The sequence below is a fragment of the Colossoma macropomum genome, unplaced genomic scaffold (assembly GCF_904425465.1).
Source record: "Colossoma macropomum unplaced genomic scaffold, Colossoma_macropomum, whole genome shotgun sequence".
Classification (NCBI taxonomy): Eukaryota; Metazoa; Chordata; class Actinopteri; order Characiformes; family Serrasalmidae; genus Colossoma; species Colossoma macropomum.
Window position 1 is genome coordinate 19,697,055 of NW_023494808.1, and position 23,124 is coordinate 19,720,178.

General features: G+C 38.6%; 1 protein-coding gene across 3 annotated transcripts in view; it reads left to right on the forward strand.

The window, feature by feature from the left end:
* Positions 1–570: 570 nt before the first annotated feature.
* Positions 571–23,124, forward strand: part of gpm6ba (glycoprotein M6Ba) — a 59,735-nt gene continuing 37,181 nt past the window's right edge. For 2 of the 3 annotated variants that reach the window (XM_036557164.1, XM_036557167.1), the window contains exon 1: positions 19,692–19,874. In XM_036557164.1, the coding sequence (XP_036413057.1) occupies positions 19,805–19,874 (70 nt within the window). In that variant the 5' untranslated portion in view covers positions 19,692–19,804. Of the gene's footprint in view, positions 671–19,691; positions 19,875–23,124 lie in introns of those variants that run through there. The other variant, XM_036557166.1, reaches the window with a different exon arrangement.

Sequence of the window (23,124 nt, forward strand, 5' to 3'; positions counted from 1 at the left end):
TTACTGAGGTCAACTCAAGTTTCTATTTCATTTTTGTTAATGGTTGCCAGGGGAATCCATCAAACATTTGCAAAGAATACATATTGAAGTATTAAAATGACCAGGTTTGTAGACACAGTGGCTGTTTTATACACAGAAACTACTTTTGGCTTTCATATAATGTGAGTAATAGCACAATTGAAATTCATTTGACATTGCAAATCCCATTCATTGCAGTAGTTTCAGTAGTTCTTCAGTTGATTTGAATGCACACTAGAACCTTAATCAGTTTAACAGATTCTTCTGTCAGGTTTAATGTGCTAATGTTGATGATATGCATTTTTAACCTCTAAAACTCTAAGGGCTCATATATGGTCATTACTTTCAAGATTGGTGTTAAGATTAATAACTGGATAATAAGCCTCTATTTTAAAGGGCTAAAGCTGAATACCACTTCAAAATGACCCTTACATCCAATAACAACCCCCATCTACCACCCCCTTTGTGCAGACTTTGGATAAAGGGGCCCCATGTGGGTCCCCCAAGCAGTGACGTCATCGAAGTGACCCGAAATGGGACAGTGGGTGCACACACACACTTTTGTTTAGTTTTGCAGGACTGGCTTGCCCCCCTTTCCATTCACTTGACTAAAGCACCAGCTGCCCAGACTCTGCAAAACTCAATAAAATGGGTAAGTTTTTTTTTATATATTTGCACATCTAATACAAAGTTCCTTCCTCTTTAATCAAATGGCTCCCCATAACCAAAGATTTATGAAAAGAAAAGGAAATTAGAATTGACTATATTTGTATTTTTTGGCTACTTGTCTGCATTACTGAGGTTTGCTCCTGTAGGCTGCATTCCTTCCACTGAAGTGTTTTGGTTAGGCTGGATAATTCGACAAAATCGTTTGATAGGATTAAAGGTCAATGTAAATGGATTGCCTGTTGCATTTGTATGGTCTTTTCAACTTGTGTAGCATGTTAGCTAAGCCTCTTTCCCACGGGTTTTGTCTTTCATGTCATTGTCACAGGACTGACAACAGTATCAGTTTTATATGGATATAAATACAGTTTCCAAACTTTTTTTCTGATGCAAGATAAATATCTCACCCTTACATCTTTGTAAAATTAACTGTTTAGCACAAAAGTAAAAGTATGTCCCAGTGTCTGCCTTCAAAGACTTTATTTGGCTGGTCTTGACATTTTTTGTGATTTCCACCTCATTTTTTAAAATTTTGCTCAGCTAAGTGGAATATTTGTGCTTCCACTTAAAGCAATAGTTCAGCAAAGAAGATCAAATTCACACAATTTTCCCCTTACCCCCAATGTAGTCCATCAGCCAATGCATGTTTGGTGTATAAAATTTCTTCTTTAATTTTGCATTGGAACCACAAGGCTAAAGTAGCTGAGTAACAAAAGCTAGCCTGCCAATCATCGCTGTGCACAGTGCAAGCCTAAATAGTCACAAATTTGCCTCAAAAGTAATGTCACATAAAATAGCTTGCATGTGTGGTCTCTAAAATGGACAAAAGTATGAAATTCAGGCTTTAAGATAATAACTATCACTGCATTTAGCTGCATGACTTCCAGTGTCACAAACCACATAAGCAAGTCTGAGATTACTTAACACAATGTGGTTTAAGACAAGTGAATGGTAGGCATACATTTTGCCTGATGCTAACTGGTGGGGTATTCCATTACTTGTTAGCTACAATAGCTTCGTAGCTTCAGTGCAAAACTAAAGAAACAAACTTGTCTTAGCTCAAGGGTGGTGAACTCCAGTTCAGGACAGCACACTTCAGTGATTTTCCTACTCAAACACACCTGATTCAAATCAGCAGCTAATTGCCAAGTTTAGTAGGAGAGTTAGATTAGGAAAATCACCAAGCTGTGTTGGACCCTGACCCTCTAGGACCACAGTTTCGCCACCCCTGTCTTTGTAGTACAGATTTGTAGTAAGGGGGAAATTGGGTTTTGTTTTGGGGTTAGGATGAGGGTTAAGATTACAATTGAATGGTTATAATTTTTTTGCAAAAGTATTGCTTTAATGTGCTAACCACATCATTAGACCAAGGTAGGAGTAAGTGTGTAGGTGTGTATCTTGGTGTGCATTTTTATGTGCGCTGGCCTTAACTCTACATTAAATGAAGTGAAATTATTGGAAAGAATTTTTGCACCATTTGTCCTCCTTGGTCTTTGGAATGCTAGTTTTCTCACCACCTGTCCTCCGCCAGCAGTCTGCTGAGGCTTGACGGCTTTTGGCCACACTCATCTGACGCTAGCTGCTTTGAGGATGGATCTCACATGACCAGTCTCAGTTTAGAATGCCTTAAAGCTATGACCAAATGTATAACATGCAAATATACAAATGTAGCTGATCAACCAAAACATGTTTGGTGTCTGAAATTTGTTTATTCAGTTTTGCTTTTAAGCTACAAGGCTAATGTAGCTAACAGGCAAAAGAAGCCTATAGCTACAAGGTTAGCATCGTCCAAACTACATACTTAAATCATCACACGCTTGCCTTAAATTGTTTCGAGTTAAGTAATCTAAGATTGCCTTGCGCATGTGGTTTTTGAGAATGTTATCTAGAAAAATGGACTACAGTATAGTAAAATTCTGATTTTAAGACGGCTGCTGCTACTAACAGGAATGTGCGCTCTTAAAAAACATGGTTCTTCTAGGTTTCTTTAGTAAAGAGAATGGTTCTAAAAATGAAAATGGTTCTATATGGCACCAAAAAGTGTTCTTCTATTGTTACAAGCTTTGTTGTAAATGGTTCTATATAGAACACCTGGTTCTAATTAGAACCATTTCCTTTACTAAAGAACCCTTAAAGAACTTTTAAATCTTTTAAAAGAGTGAAAATAAAGCAGATGTGTGATGATTGAGGCATGCATAATGCTAACCTGATACCTAGGCTTCATTATTTGTTAGCCACATTAAGCTCATAGCTCCAGTGCAAAACTACAGAGGCCCAAACGTTGCCTGAGAAACACATTTGGGCCAAGCATGGTTGCAGGTGATGTTCTTTTAGACATATTAAGGAATGTCAAATCTAGACTCCTGCACGTTAACCATGTGGGTCAAGCATCCAGATTTGGGCTGCTGCCAAATTGGATTATGGCCTGAAATCTCCAATGAGATCTACGTCTACTCCATGTCCAAGTGTTAAGACAGGGGTCTGTCCTGATTTGGGGTTTTACCTAAGTTGGATTAGCCCCATAGGCTTGTTTAATTTTATCACGATAGCTGGCTTGAACTTACTTATCATGAGCTGTGATAAAGCCTGTAAAGCTTCTTCTGTGGTTTGTAATGTGAAGAGAATCTACAGTATTTGAATGTTCACTTGCTTTGTTATAGCTTGGATCCATGAAGTCAAGTATGATCTGTCTTTTTTTTCTCTTTATAATACTACAGATGAGGTTTGTTGAGATACAAACATGTCTTAAAACACTTGCCTTGAACCATGTAGAGTTATTACATAATCTCTAATTGTCTTACTTATGTGGTTTCTGACACTGTATTATATATGGACAAAATAACTTACATAGCTAATAATAGCCGCAGACATTTTGAAGCCTGAATTTTATACAGATGATGGTGAGATATAAGCGTCCACTGTTTGTTGCCTACTTGTACAAAACTGGGAGAAAAAATGTAAACTTTGGACATCAAGCATGGTTTAGTTTATTGACATTTGGGGTAAATGGGAAAATTGTGTCAATTAGATTTTTCACCAAACAATCAGTCTAAGCATTCCCCCTTTTTTCCATCACTCGTTTGCCTCTTTTTTCTCTCCTGTGGAAAAACTGACCTAAATTGTTTAGTAGTTTGCTTGTTTGTGCTGTGTGGGAAGGAACGTAAATTATAAGGAAAGTAATTTATAAGTGGCATTTAAGTGCTTCAAATGTCAATACTAGTTTTATACCAATGTTCTAAGGAAAAAAGCAGTTCAACTTACATTTAAAAGAAGAAGACAATGACCTTTTCCCACCAACATCAGCTTGGCATCAGCTTTCTTATTCTGGTTAGGATTAGGAGAACCTGACGTCTTTTGTAATGTTTGAAGTCAAAGAGAATTTTTTTTTCTTTCAATAAGAAAGAAAATGCCTGCAAAGGTTTTGTCCACATGCATCAGCTTTTTGCTACTTTGGGTAAATTTTGCTTCATGTTTAACAAAATACCTTGCTTGTTAAAAGCACAGGCTGAAAATCTTTTGGCCCAGAGGAGGTTTAACCACCTGGACGTTTTGAGTGCTGACATAACAATAGAAGGATAAAATGGTTCTTGTTCATGAATGTTCATGGTTCTGTATTGAACCATTGTCTTTACTAAAGAACCTATATTTTTTAACAGTGTAGAGAAACTTACAGAGTCAGAACTGTTCACAGGGGTGGTGAGAGGAGCTCTCTCAGAAAGTGAATACATGAAATAATTATAAAAACGCTGCCTGACACATTGTTTTGTGATTGTTTTGTGATAAAGTTTCAGCTTAAAATGTATTTGAATCCATTTATTTTAACCCATTCATGGTGGATAGGCACATGCAGGGTGGTGTAAGGCAAAATAGTCCCCAAAGGAAACTTATTGTTTTGAATTTATGACTAGTTTACATCAACAACATTACATATAAAACCTCAGAAAACACATGTAGGTTCACTGGTGGGTTTGGATAGTAAAGAAAATTGCTATATATGTGTTGTAGACTTTGTGACCCCTGATTTGTATCACCACCACTGTAAAGAAATCTGAGTGTGTAAGTTTCTCTACATTGAACCACTCTTTACATCTCAAGTGCTAAATTTTTCAGAAATTTAGAAAAATTGGTGGAATTCCCCTTTAATATGTCACTGCAAACTGACCGAGGAAACATGCTCAACATTTTGAAAAGCTGTGTTTCCCCAAACTTTTGACAGCCATTGCCAGTTGTAGTGGCAATAAAAGACCCATTCACTTTCCATTTACCTCCTTTACCACCTCTAGCAGCGTCAGTTACTTAGCAACAGCTGGCCCACCTGCCCCCTCCTAATGTTCCCTCACACACTGCCTTCACCTCGACTCGCTCTCTGGCATTAAACAGAGACTGAATCATGATGGCTGGAAAGAATGCAGCTCTGCCAGCCATGTTTTTGAATGTTATCTTCTGTATGCTGCTTGCCAAAAGTGTTACTACAGGAACATTCAAACGGTGTGGTGCTATAAAGCAGAAGCCTGATCCAGTTGTTTTTCAGGCCTGCTAGGCTGCGGACATATAGCTGACCACTAGGGGGTCTGGAGAAACACTGATGCATATTGTGGCACAATTCCCAGTCATTCTTATACGGAGCTGTTTTTAAACCTGAAGTCTTTTGGACGGCACCATGCTGCCACAAAATGCAGTTGTTATCACATTAAACATGATTACTGTATATACGAGCTGTGCGCAGTGACCAGTATGCAGGATAGTGCCCTGGCTCACAGTTATCATTTTATGTGGACAATCAATCAAGTCTTGGCTGGTATTTTGGGTTATCATGGAGTACTATGAAGTTTATGCTACTGATATTCTATCATATAGATCAGTGTTCCCCGACTCTGGTCCTGGAGGCCCAATGCCCTGCACTTTTTAGTGTTTCTCTGCTCCCAACACACCTGATCCAACTGATCAGCTCATTAACACCCCATTATTGAGCTGAAGTAGGTGTGTCAAAGCAGGAAAAGCACTTAAATGTGCAGGGCAGTGGGCCTCTAGGGCCAAGGTTGAGACGTCTACCTTGTTTTGATAAAATACTTGGTGAAAAGGATTAATTTGACCAAAAATGAAAATTGACTAATTCTATAGAGCATGAGATCTGGAGCCCAATAGCCACAATTAGCATTACAATGATACTAAACTTTGTCTCAGACCTCATCATTTAATAATTTTTCACTACTTTCCTTGTAGTTTCTGACACTGTAGAAGACACCTGATAGTCTTGTTTGGTTTTGTATTTAATAACTGTGGCAGCCATGTAGATACCTTTGAAATTGATGCTTAATAATATAGAGGTGGATGATATTTTAGCATTATCGTGATAATTTTGCTCAGTACCCTTTTCTGAGCATAATGTAGATATCATCAGTAGTTAAAGATCACCAAATTAACTACATGGTAACTACATCACAAAGACAGCAATCATGTTTAAGTGGATTTAGAGTAGCACTGTATGTAAAATGTTAAATAATAATCATTGAATTCATAGTTTTAATGGCAGTTTATAAATGTGCCACTACTCATGCTTTTTGTATTGTGAAATATAAATAATAAATAATATTAATATAATACTTCTTTTTACTTTCTGCTTTTAGAATTGAATTATATTACTTGACATCACTGTGTTTTAAGTGATTCTGTGATGAATTTGATTCATAATTTGCATCATGCTTATTGTTATTAACTTTGGCTACTTGTTAGCAAAATTAGCCTCATGGACCTGGTGCAAATCCAAAGAACCCAAATATGAATTTAGAACCAACGGGGAAAAAACCACAGAAACGTAGTAATTAGTCGAACTATTCCTCTAAAAAGAAGGATACTGGTGGGAAGAGATGGTCCTTTGGCATAAAAGATCTGCAGTCTCAGTGCTGAATGGTGTGGTCCATTTCCCTGTACAGAGTGAGCTAACCTTTGTCCAACTGAGCTGTAAACTGTGGAGTTCTGTACATGTGCACTGAAGCATTCAAGGAACGCTTCATTTGTTTGCTAATTGTTTTCTCTGGGCCGCTGTTTAAACTGATTAATTACTGCCCATGTACCAGATTGAGAAAAAGCATATTGTTCTACATGCACTTTCGCTAAGAAAGGCTTAGGATTATATTGAACACGTTCTCAGTACTCACATACATTTTGTCTTTTGCTATTGCATGAGTCTCAGCAAAGCAGTAATTAAAAACAGATGATGTTACCTCATAATTTGCATGCCATCGTGTGTCGTTTGTTATGAAAAATCTGTCTCAGTATCTAATGTGACATCACAACTGACAAAACAGCTGGTCACAGTCCAGGGGCCGTATAACAAAGACTTCCTATTCAAGGTCAAGATAATATATTTCACAAATTACAGAAATAAACCCTGTCTTAATATAGGAAACATATATTATCTTACAGCATCTTATTTTAAGTTAGGAAACCTTAAACTCCTTGATTGAGGTCAATAATCAACTGTTATGTCTGTTATCAAGCAACCGGCGATATGCAGACAGCTGAAACAGATGCCATGTCTGAAATGGTCCCCTAATCAGTATACCCTACATTCGAGAACTCTATAACAAGGATCAGAGTTTGTGGTAGTAGTAAACAACTTCAGACACTAACATTATATAGATTTGCTCATTACTTACAAATAACGCAGTGTATTATAGATATACTCTATCCGCTAGGGTACATTGGTTGTACACTACTCATTGTGGTGTGTTCTGGGATTGTTTGAGTGCACTGGATCTTCTGCACTACATTTTCGGACTTCTCTACAAAATTGCAGAAACCCCAAAATAGTGCACTATATAATGAACAAAACACAGTTTCAGGCATAGCTATAAAACATGTAATCAAAAATAACGTAAAGAATGGTAAATAGCTAGACAGCTGCCAATGTATAAACATGTCAAAACAAAACTAAAGTGTGATTAACTGGAAGTTTGAAAAAGTTATTAAAAGTTTATTAAAGGTTGAGTACATCCTGCTGTTTAACATGGTGTCGTCGATCCCAGTTTCAGTTTCCATTTCCCAAAGCTTTAGCTGCCTTGTTAGCCGCGCTATTGTGATTTCTAAATAAGCACGCATTCAACTCTTCTCATTATTCACCACCATCACTGCAGGGTTTTATTAGACAATTATTCACCAACATTAACACATGCAGGTAATAAGAAGGAATGGTGGAAAACATGTCTTTGGTGTCTGGAAACTTTTTAAGCTGCAGATTTAGGGAAAAAACATCACAAACCATCGTAAAACCAACATTTTGCAATATGTATAAATATAATGCATTAGGCCAGTTATAGTGAATTTGGTATGCTAAAATGGCAAACATTAGAAATGAAAAGTTAAAACAGAAGTTAGGACACAGCTGGAGTTGTTCTAAAGTTAGGTCAGTATTTAGGAAACTTAGTCTAGTCTAGGATGTTTCTGTAACAGTGTTGTCTTATCTGGAGTTAGGATAATAATATGAAGTTAGGAACTGTTGTTCTGTAATAGCTACTGTTGCCATGGTGACTAAACAGATAAGATTAGAGTTAGGATGTTTCTGTCATACACCCCCTGATGCAGATTCATTTATCTTGTTTGATTGACATGCTCAGTTTCCTTTTCAGCAACAATGAATGGGATTTACTGGCATATCTGCAAAGGTACATATTGTAATCAAGGCTTCATTGCACACAATGCAGGATGTCATACTTTGCATAAGACTGCAACGCTGGAATATTTAAGGATGTGGACACGCCCACTCTTCTGATGTCATAACGAGCTCTCCAGACCCAGCAAATCTGGGCCAAAGGATTATAGGCTAACGGGGAGGGATTTAAACCCGACAACAAAGATAATTTAGAGAGGAGGCACAGAGGAGTCAGAAAAGAGAAAGATTCACGGCCTCCCTCACTTTTCACGGCAGTTCTGTTCGTGTCTTTTGAAGAGAGAAATAGATTGCACCTTGTTGCGGGAATATGAGGTCAATCATGTCTGTTGACCCTGTGTGAGTGTGCTCGTGGGCGCATGTGTGTGAAGCACAGAAGCTTTTCCATCAAGTCCAGTGAAAGGCAGCTGAATGCATCCAACTGCAAATTCTGTGCTGCTAATGGGAACTTCAGGGATGTAGTAGTACTACTGTCTTTTTAACAGCATTAGAACATGTTACTGAAAGAATAAAGTTACATAACAATCAGTAGAACTAATTCGATTGCTGTAAATGGAACTTCCAATATCACTGCAACTCTGATGTAAATTTCTCATACACGCAAAATAAAAATGCTAAAAAACAAGAGATTTAGAAAGGGGTTTAAAGCACCTTCACGTAATGTAAAAGTTCAATTAAAAGTCTTAATTACAATCATACATCCAAGCCAAAAAACCTTTATAGACTTTTATTTGTAGTGTGTAAATGGATGAGGTATAACTTGTATAGACAAATGCTGTTCTTTCTTTAGTCTTTCTGAAATAATACTCAGATTTTTACTAATGGGCCAAAAGAAGGGTGGATTCATTGCGATACACAAATGGTACTTGTGAGAGCCAGTGATTGGGGTGTTTGGGGATAAGGGGAGTTTGGCCCCCTGGCGTGTTGCCCATGTTCTAGTTCACCCATCCTTTCTTTGTGTGTTTGTCACCCCCTGTTCGCTCCAGGCTTGGGCCCCCCCCTTCAAATGATGCGGCTTACTAAACAAAAACAAAAGCGTCCGAGGAATCCCATGAGCAGCTGAGAGAGTGTGTGTGTGTGTGTGTTTGTGAGAGAGAGTGCGAGGAAGAGAAAAGGAAAGTGTATTGAACCAAACTCAGGGAAAGCAGCTTTATACTTGCCCACTCCAAAACCTCTCTTAGTTACTAAGCCTACGATTACATGTAGCTTCCAGTCACTGAGGACACTTCTCTTAGCCATACTTCAAGCTAACAAATAAATTTCCTAGGCAATAAGAGTACCACCTTTGTGCGGTCAGCTGTAGTGTGACTCTAGTTCTCAGTAGGCTTTGCCATAGCATTAATATATTTTTATACAGTCATATGCAAAGGTCCTATCAGTCCTGGTTAAATGACATGTTTTGTTGATTTTCTAAGTGCAAATGAGTGAACATGTCCTCTATAGAGAATTTTAGTGAACAATTTCTATTTATTTGTTTAATATATTGGAAAAAATAAAATATTATTGCACAGGCCACATTTTATGTGTTATTGTGTAGTTGTGAATTAAAATGTGCAGAAATGTGTTGTCTGTAGAGGATGTGAACTTATTTTCAATTAACAAAACTATCTGGACTCTCTGGACTGGAATTTTGCTTTGTTTTGGCTTCCACATTTAGTTAAATTAGCATTCTGGTAGTAAAAGTTACACTGATTTCAGTGGAAATCTCTCCAAAACATAGAAGTTTTACAGACTTTCATTGCGAAAAAAAAGACTTTAGTGAACTTTGGTGTATTCCGATACACAAATTAACACTGTCAACCAATAGCACTGCTTTGGCTGTGCTGACATCTGCAGGGGTCGTTCTTCATATAACAACACTGAAGATGTAGGAGATGTTAATTATGACATTCTCAATCCCAACTATAAATTAATGCATAATGATAAGTGGCATGGTATGGTTTTACTATTTATGGTTGCTGAGTTAACTAGCTTGCTAGAAACCACCTTGGACATGTTCCCCATTCTCGCCGCAATATCACTAGCCACAGCTGCTAAGTTGTTGATAAATTGCTACTTGCACCAAAATGATATTTTATTGCTTTTTTCCAGTTTCACTTTGGTCACACCTAATTTGCAATGAGATACAAACTACTAATGGTGTGGCTAGTCTAGTGTGACTGTAGATTAAGACTGTTTGCTAGTGTATAAATGTAAATGTACTCTTAGTCGGAATGCACCAATATGGGAACTGTGGGCTGATGCCAATATGCCATATTTTTCACATTCATATTTGATGATGTCAGCACAGATGCCAGTACAAAAACATTTATAAAATATAGAAATTGGAACTGGAACCACCTGGCCAGCCCAGCTTCACCTAAACGTCCTGCTCTTCTGCAATACAATTAATGTGTCATCAAATATTGGTTTGAAGTATCAGCCAAATCCAAACATCTATCCTATGCTGTTATTTTTACAGCAAATACCTGCTGACACTGATATGATCCCGATATAATTGTGCATCCCTAAATACCAGCCCTCAGTCTTTGGCTTTCTTGACGCTCACCTCAAGTCACAAGGCCTGTGCTACTGATGGATTTTAGTTAGGGCGTCCCAAAGGACACCCAAATCCAGTGTTGAAAATGGGGTAGTGGGATTACCTAAATCCAACAGCAGATAGAGCTCCTGTTGAGGCGTCACCACGGTGATGTAGTTACTGATAGCTGAGGTTGGGGTGGGGTTATGAGGGGGGCGGGGCACAAGAGGGCATGCAGAGTCTTAAGTGGGTCACTGTGGCAGTCTGTTGCCCGTTTGTTCCCTGTTTTGTCAAAACAAAGAGTATGTCCAGAGTTCAGGATTTACGTCAGCCCCCCATCTCTGACAGACTTTTAATAGCTTCTCAGATTATGCTGAGTGGATGGGTTAGGACATGCTGTAGTTTCATGTCTGCTAGCCAAAACTGTCTTTTTTTTTGGAGGGAAATGCAGCGCATTAAAACCTCCAGAATTAGCCTGGATTTACATGTTCATATTGTAGTGGACATCCCTTGTGGGCATGTGTATTTCTTGATACAGGGCAGTTGAGTACAACTAAAATAGGAATTATTTTGTTGTCTGCTTTTGCTTATAATGTCACATCATGATATGTACATGTAGTTTTGTGAACAATGCTTGTTTGTGGTAGCTTTCACACTAACACGTTGCTAACACACAGGACAACACTTATTCATCTTAACAGAAATGAGTGTACACATTTCATACATGGACATGACCAGATGTAGCCATAGCAACCCCCGTCAGACCACAAAACACCAGAGTTAAATCAAAGCCAAGTTCATAGGGCAGCACTAGTGTCACAACATTTACACGCAGTGGCCCCCGCGACAACGACCCCCTTGTGACCTTGTCTAGTGTAGCGTTCCCATGGCAACAGGGTCATGCGTCCTAACCCATAAGACAGAATCCCAGACTGTGTATGTAAGCTAGTGGCGAATGAATGAAGTTGGTGACTTTTTATTGTGAACCCAGTTCTTAGAAAGCATTAAGACAGTGGTTCCCAGTCTACATCTAGGGCAGCGGTCAACAACCCAAATGTTAAGCCATTTTGTCCTTTCAACAAAAATCAAACCACCCTGGGAACCACATTTTATGTCCATCTTAATGAGGTAATGTTCTTCCATCTTGACTAAAAATATGTCTTAATATGTACCAGTTAATGTCCTAGTATAGACTAAAACATATTATATAAACAAAAACACAGACTTGCTTTGCTTTGCTTAAAGCTTTAGATTAGCTATAACCACTTTTCTCGCATCTCCGGCAGGAAACCTTTCCTGAAAAGTAGAATAGTTTCTTAACATTTGATTTTTTATGAGGCTGAAGTCAGCTTCTCATCGGCCAGCTTCTTGTTCTAATTTTCCCGTCCACCTTAAATGGACCTGAGGTGCTAGAATGCAACTACTGCACCTTTTAAGGTGGAACGTTACAATTTGAACAAGAAGCTGGCCAATGAACAAGTAGCTGATAGCTACTAGCTAGGTGAGATCGTTATCTGTGTTGCTATGGTGGCCAGCAGTCTGTGTGCCAATCTTCAGGGTTAAAAGGTTGGAGAATTAGCAGTTATACATTAACTTCAGTGTTTAAAACCATGTATTGTTAAAACTGTGTTAGAACAGTCAGCAGGGGATTATTTTATTTTTACTTAAAAATCTAAATTTTGTGGAGCCACAAAAGGACACAAAAAAAACCCCGCATGCGGCTCCGGAGCCGACCCCTAGTCTAGGGAAACCCTTGTGTTACCCTTTTTTTTTGGCCACTGGCTTCAATTATAAATGTGTAATTTATATAAATAAGGTTTTCTGTTCTTCTCCAAGCACAGGGAAACGCATTAAATGATTTTCTGTGGCAATCGATTGTATGCTACAGATTCAGCAGACAGAGATTAGGCTGAAAAGCACTGTTTTACTCATGAAAGCCTTGTTACAGTTGTATGCAAAAGTTTGAACACCCCAGTAAAGTGAAAATAAGTTATAAATAAACACATCCTCTACAGGGAACACACTCAAATATGGCATTTCTCTGCATTTTTTAGTGCACAATTTCTATTTATTTGCTAAGCTTAACATATTAGGAAAAAAGGCATACAGCACAAAATGTTCCATAACCTTGTAAAGGCCACATTTTTTATGTTAAAATCAGCAAATAACAGTAGTTAATTGTGCATTAAAATGTGCAGGAGTGTGTTCTCTGTAGAGGATGTGTTAACTTACTTTCACTTAGAAAATCAACAAAACGTCATTTGACCAGGGGTGCCTAAACTTTTGTTGTGCTGATGTGAAACGTGTTTTAAAGGAAAACAAAAATGTGCAGATTTAAGGAACTAAACATATTTTCGTATTAGAAACCGAACTGTACAGCCACCATTCATTAGTTTAAATTGTGTTACATTTCTAACGCATCTAGATGAGATCCCTGTTGGGTTGATCAGTGTGCGCGTTTTGCAGTGGCATGCCATCCCTGTTAGTCATCAGGGCTTTGGCTACAAGTAGTCCAAACAGTACCATGGCCTACGTGCCCAGATCCAAGTTTCCATAAAAATAAATTGATAAATGCAAATATCAGATTAGTGGGTAAGTTTGCTGCATTTTTACAACTAGCATTACCATTTACCTTTATCAATTATCATTACTGAAGTTATATTGAAAGTTCTTGAAGCATTCAAGCATGACTTGCCAGTTTGGGCCTTTAAATGGGGCAGGGCCGGGAACTGACTGTGGACTTTAATAGCTTTTCTGTTGTTCTTTATAGGGACTTCAAAAGAGGACCTTGCTGCGTTCTGTATCCCATTTTTTTTCCACATTAACTCAGTTTGGAGCACATGAAAGAGGCGTAATGGCCTCGTTACTGGGGGAGATGTGTCCGTCGTGTCTGTCTGTTCCACATTAACCAAACACAGCCATCAGTATGTCTGAAAATCCAGCTTGTTTGCTTTCTCAACAAACACCCAGAGCTTGGGACAATATTGTTAGAGAACAGACATGTTTATTACCAAAGTACGGTTTTATTAGTTATATGAATCAGTGGTTTGTCCTGGCATGGCCTTCAGATTTGGAGAGAAGTAGACTTCTGGAGCTTTTTTGAAGCTCTACAGCGTTCCATAGCAGAATGTAGGTGAAACGGACTGTGTGTGAGTGAAAGAGCGAGAGAGTGGGCTTTTTCCCCCAGAAGACCTGTTTCTTTCAACAGGTGACCACTTAAGGCATTATAAAAGATTCATAAGTTTGCTATATATAGCATGTGATGAAGACTGTGAGCATTTATAAACCGCTATTCTTGGGTTTGCTCTTCCTGCATTGTGTTGATAGTGACAGTGACCTGACATCAACTAGTCTTTTATAACGGGTTTATTCGGCTCCGTTATTCAAGCAATTCCTAGTTATTGCACATCTTGTGACATGTATGATTTTGTGCTGACACCAAAACAAAATATCATCTCCAGGAAATAAAGAACTACGTACGGCATCTAAATCATGATTAACGTAACAATAAATGATTTAGTCTGAGTCTTATATAACTTATTAATATGACATGTTCCACATGTGCCGGGATTTATAAATTAAAGAATGCCTACACCAATTCACGTATAACTTTGACAGGGCACTTAGACCTATTTATAGAGTATCCTCAGTAGGGCCAAACGAACCCATTACAGAGTTCAATAACTGATTATCCGTTGATTTACCAGCTGCTGACTCTGTTGTTTTAAATGACTACTAGGCCCTGGGGGCCCATAGACTCTTCCTCCATTCAACACCATTAGCCACTTTTATTGTCTGCCATTTTGCAAGCATTATCAGGGCGGTTTGACATTAAGTTCAGCTCATCCCTCTTCAGTTTATACTGGCTTCTACTGACTCTCAGTAATTGCTTATTACCAGTGTCTAGACCTTAGCTTGACCTACTGTCCATGCTAAAGTACAGTTCACAGTGTATCTGCATGGTGAAGGCTAGGGCTGCATGATATGACAAAATACTACCATTGCAATTTAAATTCTACTAAAAATGGGACAAATACCACTTTTTCTTTTCTCAAAATACCACTAAACCACCTAATGAGCTGTTTTGAATTGATGCACTTTTCACTTGAGACGAGCATCTAAAAGTATGCTTCATCACTGTGTGTGCTGTTTCAGGATAGCTTTGTTACAGGACTTTTTATTATAAGCCCAGTACCAACATGCCATCTCTAATTGCTACATATGATTGTCGTACACCATGCAATATATATTAAAACACATGTAAAGATCAGTTTGCATCATGTCGACCAAAATAACTTACTTTTGTTGGATTACATGAACAACATCCTCATCCTCAGAAACAATTATCTGGTGACTGGGTAAAATGCTCACTACACGACTGGTTAAAGGGCTCTTTTGCACATTGCAGCCTCCTGTTATATGAGTATTGCGAAAATCACCAAATTGATATTGGTAAGGCCGATATTGCAGTCCTCATGTATTGTACAGCCTTGGTGTAGGCTTAGTCAGAAAGCCAAATAGAGTTAAGTGTTTTGGAGGAAAGGATTCACAGTAGGAGGGTTTGGGAAGTCCCCGTTATTAAGGTTACCTCAAAGTCCCACCCTTTACTGAAGCAAGAGAGAACAATTCCATGACCTGAAAAAGGATGTGTGTAAAGACTTCTGGGTTTGTAGTGAGAACTTGGCAGGGGGTGGAAATTAGCTAATTATCTCTACCTCTTTCTCAGGATGTATCCGCAAATGGAACAGATTTGCTTCCTTCTATTAGAAAAGATGTGGTTGCTCCCTAGAGTCTGCGGTTTGGTGGTCAACAGGGCACTCGCATGGGAAATTTTAGAGAACTGGAACCTGAGGTCTTTCATGAGCTTTGCTGTAACAGAACCATGTATTACAGGACAAAGAAAGATGATTATTTCCTGTAATGTTCATTAATATAACAAGATTTTATTCCAAGCCCTTTTGGACCAATTCTATTAATCCATTCCTTATTATTCACACAATATAAAGCAAGGGCAGATGGTGCTTTCAAATGGTGTTACAAATATACAAGATTATATGATAATGACAATGTGCATATGATTGTGTCCAAAGGAAGAATATCCCTACATGAGTGTTCATGGTTGTGTGTGTTTATGTGTGTGTATGTACACTAACTGCTGAGGCCTTTTTTTTTCAAATGAGAACAGAAACTGTGCCAGGCACCGCTGTCCCTCAGCTACTAGACAAGGGCTTAATCTGCAATCACGACCCACAAATTTAGAGATTATTCTGGTATGTCACTGCACAACCATCCACGGGATCCTCAGAGGAGACCTGCTTTGTCAAATCAATTCCCATACATCTCATTGGCCCCTGATTCGCGGAGGTCCCTCCTCCATCTCAAACAGAAAGGGGTGGTTCCTTTGGTGCATCTGATTTATCAAAATAGGTCCATACTGAGTGAAAAGCACTGGTATCTGGTATCTGCTTTGTAATACAACTCTATATCTGTTACAGGTTGGCAAAACGAACTGGAATTTATATCACAATATTTTCCGATTCCATGATGGCACTATGATGTACAAAGGTTACATACAAATTAAATTGTATAAGCGCTGCAAAGTTAATGTGATACAAGATCTTTTTGACCTAATACAACCAAACAAGGTGAAAAATTTGATGAGCGTGATACGTGATGCACAAGCCCATTCAGAAAAAACTGGAATTTTTCCAGTCAATTTACATTCAATGAAAGCAATTAAATTCTATGGCAGTGGTTTTCAACCTGTTTTCAGCCTGTGACTAGGCTGTGGTGGTACTGCTAGGGGGCCACTGACAGTTATATTTTTTTTTTACCCAACAATTTTAACCTTTTCAACTCCTTGAGACCACCGGTGGTTCCGAAACGCACTTCGTTATATTCTTCATAACTTTCATTTTTCATAAGCTACGTTCAAAAGGTGGGTGTGATATGAGAGCTGTAACTGTCTTCTTTCCAGTCAAATAGATGGGTAATGCAATTTTAAACCCTTATCATAGAAGAAGCTGAACTCAATTTCTTTGCCTACTGAAAGTTGACCCATTTTTCCACAAATCTGGGCTATAAACTATAAACAGATGGTGTCTCTTCAGTGATCTGCTCTGTAAAAATTATTTTTATAAAGTATTACAAAGAGCGTCTAAGATTTTTGGCTTTCAGCAGTAAATTGTAAGCATATAGTAACGTGTATGATCATAAAACACGTTCTGTTAATTTCAGAAGAGCTTTTAAACAATAAATAAATAAATAAAATTTACATTTATTTCATGCAGTTACTGAATAATTTGCCTTACGATTTGGTCATGTAAATTCAGATGGAAAAACCAAAATATACCCTGGAGAATGAGAGGTTAATAATGATACACATTACTGACGTTTGTATGGAATTCATCCATCATAGATAAATGACTATGAATGTCCTCAGAGTTGAAAATCATATTGAACCTGAAAATATTTAAATTGTTATGCTCCTTGCGCACATCTGCATGTAAGCTGCATGCATGAAGCAACATTAATATATTAACTGTTAATGTGAACACAAGGCACATATTCAGGCACTCCTTATTTCTACTATATCGAAAAATATACAGCATCAACACACCAACACAGTGTATAGACAGAGTCTAATTTTGAAATTTTGCACATCATCACACCCCTACACTCTTCAAGGGTTCGTTAGTAAAGACAGTGGTTCTATATAGAACCGTGAACACTCAAAGAACCGTTTGCATGCTTAAAGAGTGCTTTGCACTTGCATGGTGAAGAGTTCTATATAGCACCAAAAAGGGCTCTTCTATAGTTTTGATGTCAAGCTTGTAACAATAGAAGAACCCTTTTTGGTGCTATATAGAACCATTTTCAAAAAGGTTCTATTTGGGACCACAGGCCCTATACAACACATTCTTCATCAATCTGAAGAACCATTTTACCATGCAAAGAACCCTTTAAGCGTCAAATTTTACTTTTAAACCTGCAAAAGCGGACACTTTTCTTCCAGCTGAGACCATTTAGGAGGAAAAACTTTAATAATCACACAGGCTAAAGCAAAGTATTCATCTCATCCTCAAATGAGCTGTGAAATGCAACAGACAACTCTGCATGCGCCTATAAACAACACACATCACTAAATATATGCAGTGTTTTTTGCCTCTCCAGTAAAGTCACTTTTTTGGAGATCTGAGTTTTTGTGCCAACAGTTACAGTTCACAGCGTTTAACAGGATTTAATTAATACATATAGCCTTTAGTTGTCTATTTGCACACACTAAATTGCTTTACTGCTCTCATAGATGTAGTCGTCATCCCCTTTAAACACGTCCCAGTAACAGCACTTGCAGCTGGTACTGTGTTTAAAGCCTTTTTGTATACGAAAGGATCTATGAAACAAAATGATTAAGATTTATTACTGTGTTTTAAAAAAGGCTTAACTCCTAAGCACTTCTCTCTCTACCCTGCATCTGACCCAAGAATGGAATAATGCGTTAGTGCTGACCTGAGATCAATGCTGTCCATCCCAAACATAAACTTGGTATTACAGTCTAATGGCTAGTAACAGATTCAGGGTCAGTGTTGTGTACAACCATGAAAGCACGGCCTCCTCCTGTCTAGACTGCCTGAGCCTGGTGAAATATGGGCTCACGTACTCTCTCAGAGCCTATCAGGCACCTTAAATGGTAATGATGATGTTGAGGGATTCGGTGAGGTCTTTTTTTTCGTTCTGGACAGTTGTGCTCAGATGTACGCCTGAGTACGGCTTGATGCATCTGAGGCAGCATAAGGCCACGTGCATGAGATTTAATACTATTTAAGAGGATTCGAGGCAGATGGCATCCTTTTGTTTGAGTGTGGGTTTTATTATTAGAGAACAGAGGTGCGCTGAAGTGAGGACAGAAATGCCGTTCTAGTTTGTTTTGCAAATGGCACATACCGCTGGAAATATTTGGACATGACACAAACTCTCACGAATGCATCTCCTTTCCAAGACTTTCTCTCCAGTCGTTCAGTCATGAAGAGTCACTTCTAGTTTTCTTCCCACTAGACTGTGCACATTTACCCTAAAGCCTGACATCTCAGTATGTAGTTCCTCTCCTTTTAGACAGAAAAGCCTAATGGCTCTCTATTTTTAAACATTTTACAACATGCTTAAAAACTTAAAAGCCATGTGTGTTTGAGACTAGTTTAACAATTAGTCTTACCTGTTTGGTTACCAGCCTCTTATTAAATATGTAATAACCAAGTCTCCCCCTGGGTCATTACACAGCATTCAATATTAAATACCAGGTTTCATTCTCACTATTGCTTTTAATAGTTGTTCAAAATCCAGTGGAACCCTCTTGGGTTTAGAACCATTTTTCAGACAAGAACCATTTAATCATGCAAAAAACTATTTCTAGGTTCAAGTGTTCACAGTTCTGTGTATAACCTTTGTCTGTACTAAAGAACCACTGAAGAACCACTTTTTAAGGGTGAATTGTGAGGAGTGAGACATGTATACAGAGAAGAGAGAGAGAGAGACGAATAGACAGAAGAGAGGTAGACTGAGGCAGAGAGACGTGTATAGAGGAGAGTGAGAAAAGCAGAGAGAGAAGAGATAGAGAGACGCATATTCAGAGAAGGAGAGAGAGAGAGACGAATAGACAGAAGAGACGTGTATAGAGAGGAGAGAGAAGAGATAGAGAGACGCATATACAGGGAAGGAGAGATAGAGGAGAGAGAGACGCATAAACAGAGAAGGGGAGAGAGAGATACGCGTATACAGAGAAGGAGAGAGAGACGCGTCTACAGAGAAGGGGGGAGAGAGAGAGGGAGAGAGACGGGTACAGAGAAGGAGAGAGAGAGAGAGAGAGAGAGAGAGAGAGAGAGAGAGAGACGCGAATCCACCGAGCAGGAGAAAGTATTCTTGGAAAGGAATTCCAAATGGATGGGATGAAACCAGCCATGGAGTCGACGGCCGAGGAGAACCCTGATGAGAGGGAAGAGAGCAAAGGTACCTTCAGTCTGTTTTAACGGTTTTTAACGGTTCCGCTCCGTTTTCGTCGTCGCTCTTTGTAACGGTCCTTCGGCGCGCGACGGCTTCGATTCCCGCGTCACAAAAGCCCGCGCGCCCTTCGACGATGTGCTTCATTTTGGCGCGTTTTGTCGACTGAAGATTCGACGCGTTTCTCATCTCAGTTACTCAGTTATGATCAGTTTACCTGGGCTCGGTTCATCTGTCAGAGAAATGCGTTAAAACGCTCGGTTTATTTTATTCAGCATGTGTGAAAATCACCCTGCCTGTCAGCGCTGTAAGTGGGGCTGATTTGTCTAAAGGATGTATCCAAGGATACTGATGTTTTCTCCATCAGATGAAGCCATTCAGACGATTTAAATCGCGTCGACGTTAATGAGGTTGGACCCGTGATAAAGAGAAATGTTTCTCTGTGGAGCTGCTCGTTGTTCTTTGAGGCTTGGCTCTGTGGTGTCGCATTTTACTGGAGGTGGTGTTTACATTGTGAAGTGTTGGAGGCTCCTGCTAAATCGCTTCTCCTCTCAGCGGTCTATTGTTATGCTGTGGCTGGATTAAAGCGGGATAACCTGAGATTTACACTGGCTGTGTGTTGGTCGACGCGCTCTTTCATAATCTAGTGACACCTATACTGACCGAATTACCCACCATAAACATGTAGGCGTCGAGATTTTGATGAAAATGATAGTTGTTCATCTTGTCAAGCTAAAACAAAATGCCTTGACTGAACACGTCCATAACAGAAAGGAGAATTTCTGTATGTGTCTCTCTCTCTCTCTGTCTCTCTCTCTGAGTGTGTGTGTGGGTGTATGTATAGGGTGTGGATGTATGTGTTAAGTGTCTTTTGAGATTGATATTTCTAATATTTATGGGCTGAATTTTGATCAGGATAATAGTGAAGAAAGCTGCAGGAACATTTGTTTGTGTGTTTGTTTACTTGAACTGATGCAATGGCATACATCACAACCTTATGGTCTCAAGAGCACTGGAGTATCCCTGCCCCTTCACCTCCAGCCTCTATTAATTCTACTTGAGCGGTTTGGTTCAATACTGAACATATTAGTCCCTCTTTTGTTACTCGTTCAAGTCCACTGTGCTGAGAAACAGATATGAAACGGCCATTGTGAGGGATTCTCTCGAGTGTTTCCCAGGCATAATGGACAGATGAACGGTGGTAAATGGGCTGCTCCTCAGCCTCACCCTTCAGTTAACACTATCACTTACAGTGCGGCCCTCAACAGCGCACTGGAAACATTAGCTATTGAATTTTTTGCTAGTGTGGAAAATGATGATGCACTCGCTGTGCTTACTTCATTTGATTGTGCCTCCTGGGAGAAAATGGCGTGAATCGCACAAATACCTTTTGAGTAAATTCAAGCAACCAGGTTTGTTTTGGATCATTTTAATAATTTCACTGTGATTGCGTTCAGGTATTTTGGTCTGATATAGAATCATTTTAAAGTATACACAATATGCAAATGTATCTTGAGTAGTGTAATATAAATAATTAAACACATTTTTTTTGTTTTTTTGCTTTTTCACATGTGAAAATAGCCTAAATTTTTATTTTGGTAAAAAATTAAGCCCATACCTTATTGAATATTATTATAATCAATTACACTGGATTCAAACATTCCAACATTTTTGCAGTTGAATCTCCACCTTCAATGCACCAGGATACACCGATGTTTTTACACTTCTAGTGACATTACAAAATCAACAAATGAGTTAATAGAAAGCCCAAAAATCCTTACACCAGGAGGACCGGAGTCCTGGTGTGTTGTTAAGAAGTGACTCTCCCCTTCTTATGAATATTAGATGGTTCCTCCTATGTGGTGAAATATACCATCAGCATGATTAGTTTTTAATGAGCTATAGGACAGATTGGCCTGTGGTGCAGCCACCTAATGTTTGAATCAGTAAGGTTTGAATGAAGATGTGGTGTGTTTGCTTTGACATGGTTTTCTTGCAAATTCTCTCGTCTAGGATGAACTGCAGTCAGGCTCACTTAATTGGTTCACTTACGCCAGCAATTATTTGAATCAGGCGCTTAAATACTTTGCGTAAGACGATTCTGGCAAGCGAGCACCTCATAAGGGCTGGGGGTTGGCTGCCCTTGTTGGGATTGGAGCTGTTTTGAGATCTGATGTTGTGATCACTTTAGAGATAGGATTTTAATTTTAGATCAGATGTTGGTTGTGCAGAGCAGTTTTGCATGAATGATGATCAGGGAAGGGTGTGGTGCTTTAAATACGCAATATCTGAGTTATATTTGTTTACATTCTTGAGAATTTGGAATTAAAAAAAGAGATGTGTGACACAGAACCACAGAGAATTTAGGATGCAAGCAGCTGATATTATGTGTCATATTAAAGCTACACTAGCTTTACTGAGTTAGGGGAAAATAAACACACTAAAATATGATGTCCAGGCACTGCTGTGAGACACCATGTAAAGCTTGAAATAATAATTTAAATGTCAGAGGTGTCAAGTTGAATTTTGCAAGGGTTTTCCAAACCACGTCATATGTCTTTACATGTTAATGTTACTTGCACAGCCTCAGAAAGATAGTCTGGCCCAATATTTAGGTCTCAAACACAAACTCAACATTATACTAGTAAAGATATGATGGCAATACTAGATAATTCCCCCGCATTGTCTGCAGACATGTTGTTCACCAAGTTTTGACTGAGTTCTCATTCAGTAATCACTTGCAACCATCAGATTCATCTGCTTGGGGAAGGGGTACGAAGCACCGCCGATGGTATAAAATGTTCTTTCACAGAAACATGCTTGGAATTATGCCTTTCCACCATAGAGGTTTCCAAAATACTCAGATCTTACATAGTGTAGCTTTAAATTAATTGGTGACAGCAAAAAAATTATTAATTTGTATGGTTAATTTGTATTGTTAATTATTGTTCTGTAGATCATCACATATTGTGTTAAATCACATATACTTAAAATGCAAATAAATAATTAAATATAAAGTGATAAATCACTAAATCACTTGAACAAGCAGGGAAATCACCTCTTATGTAAGCTACTAGCAATAAATGAATGCTTAACCTTCTCTCTATTTGTTCTACATTCATAACAGTATGAAAGATTTTCATGCTGGAAAGTTCCAGTTTCTTTAGTTTAAACTTGTGGATATTCAAGTAGCAAAAATAGTTAAAATGCATTACATTTCGAGGCAAGAAATAAGTCCGTTTTGTAGTAGTTGCCATGG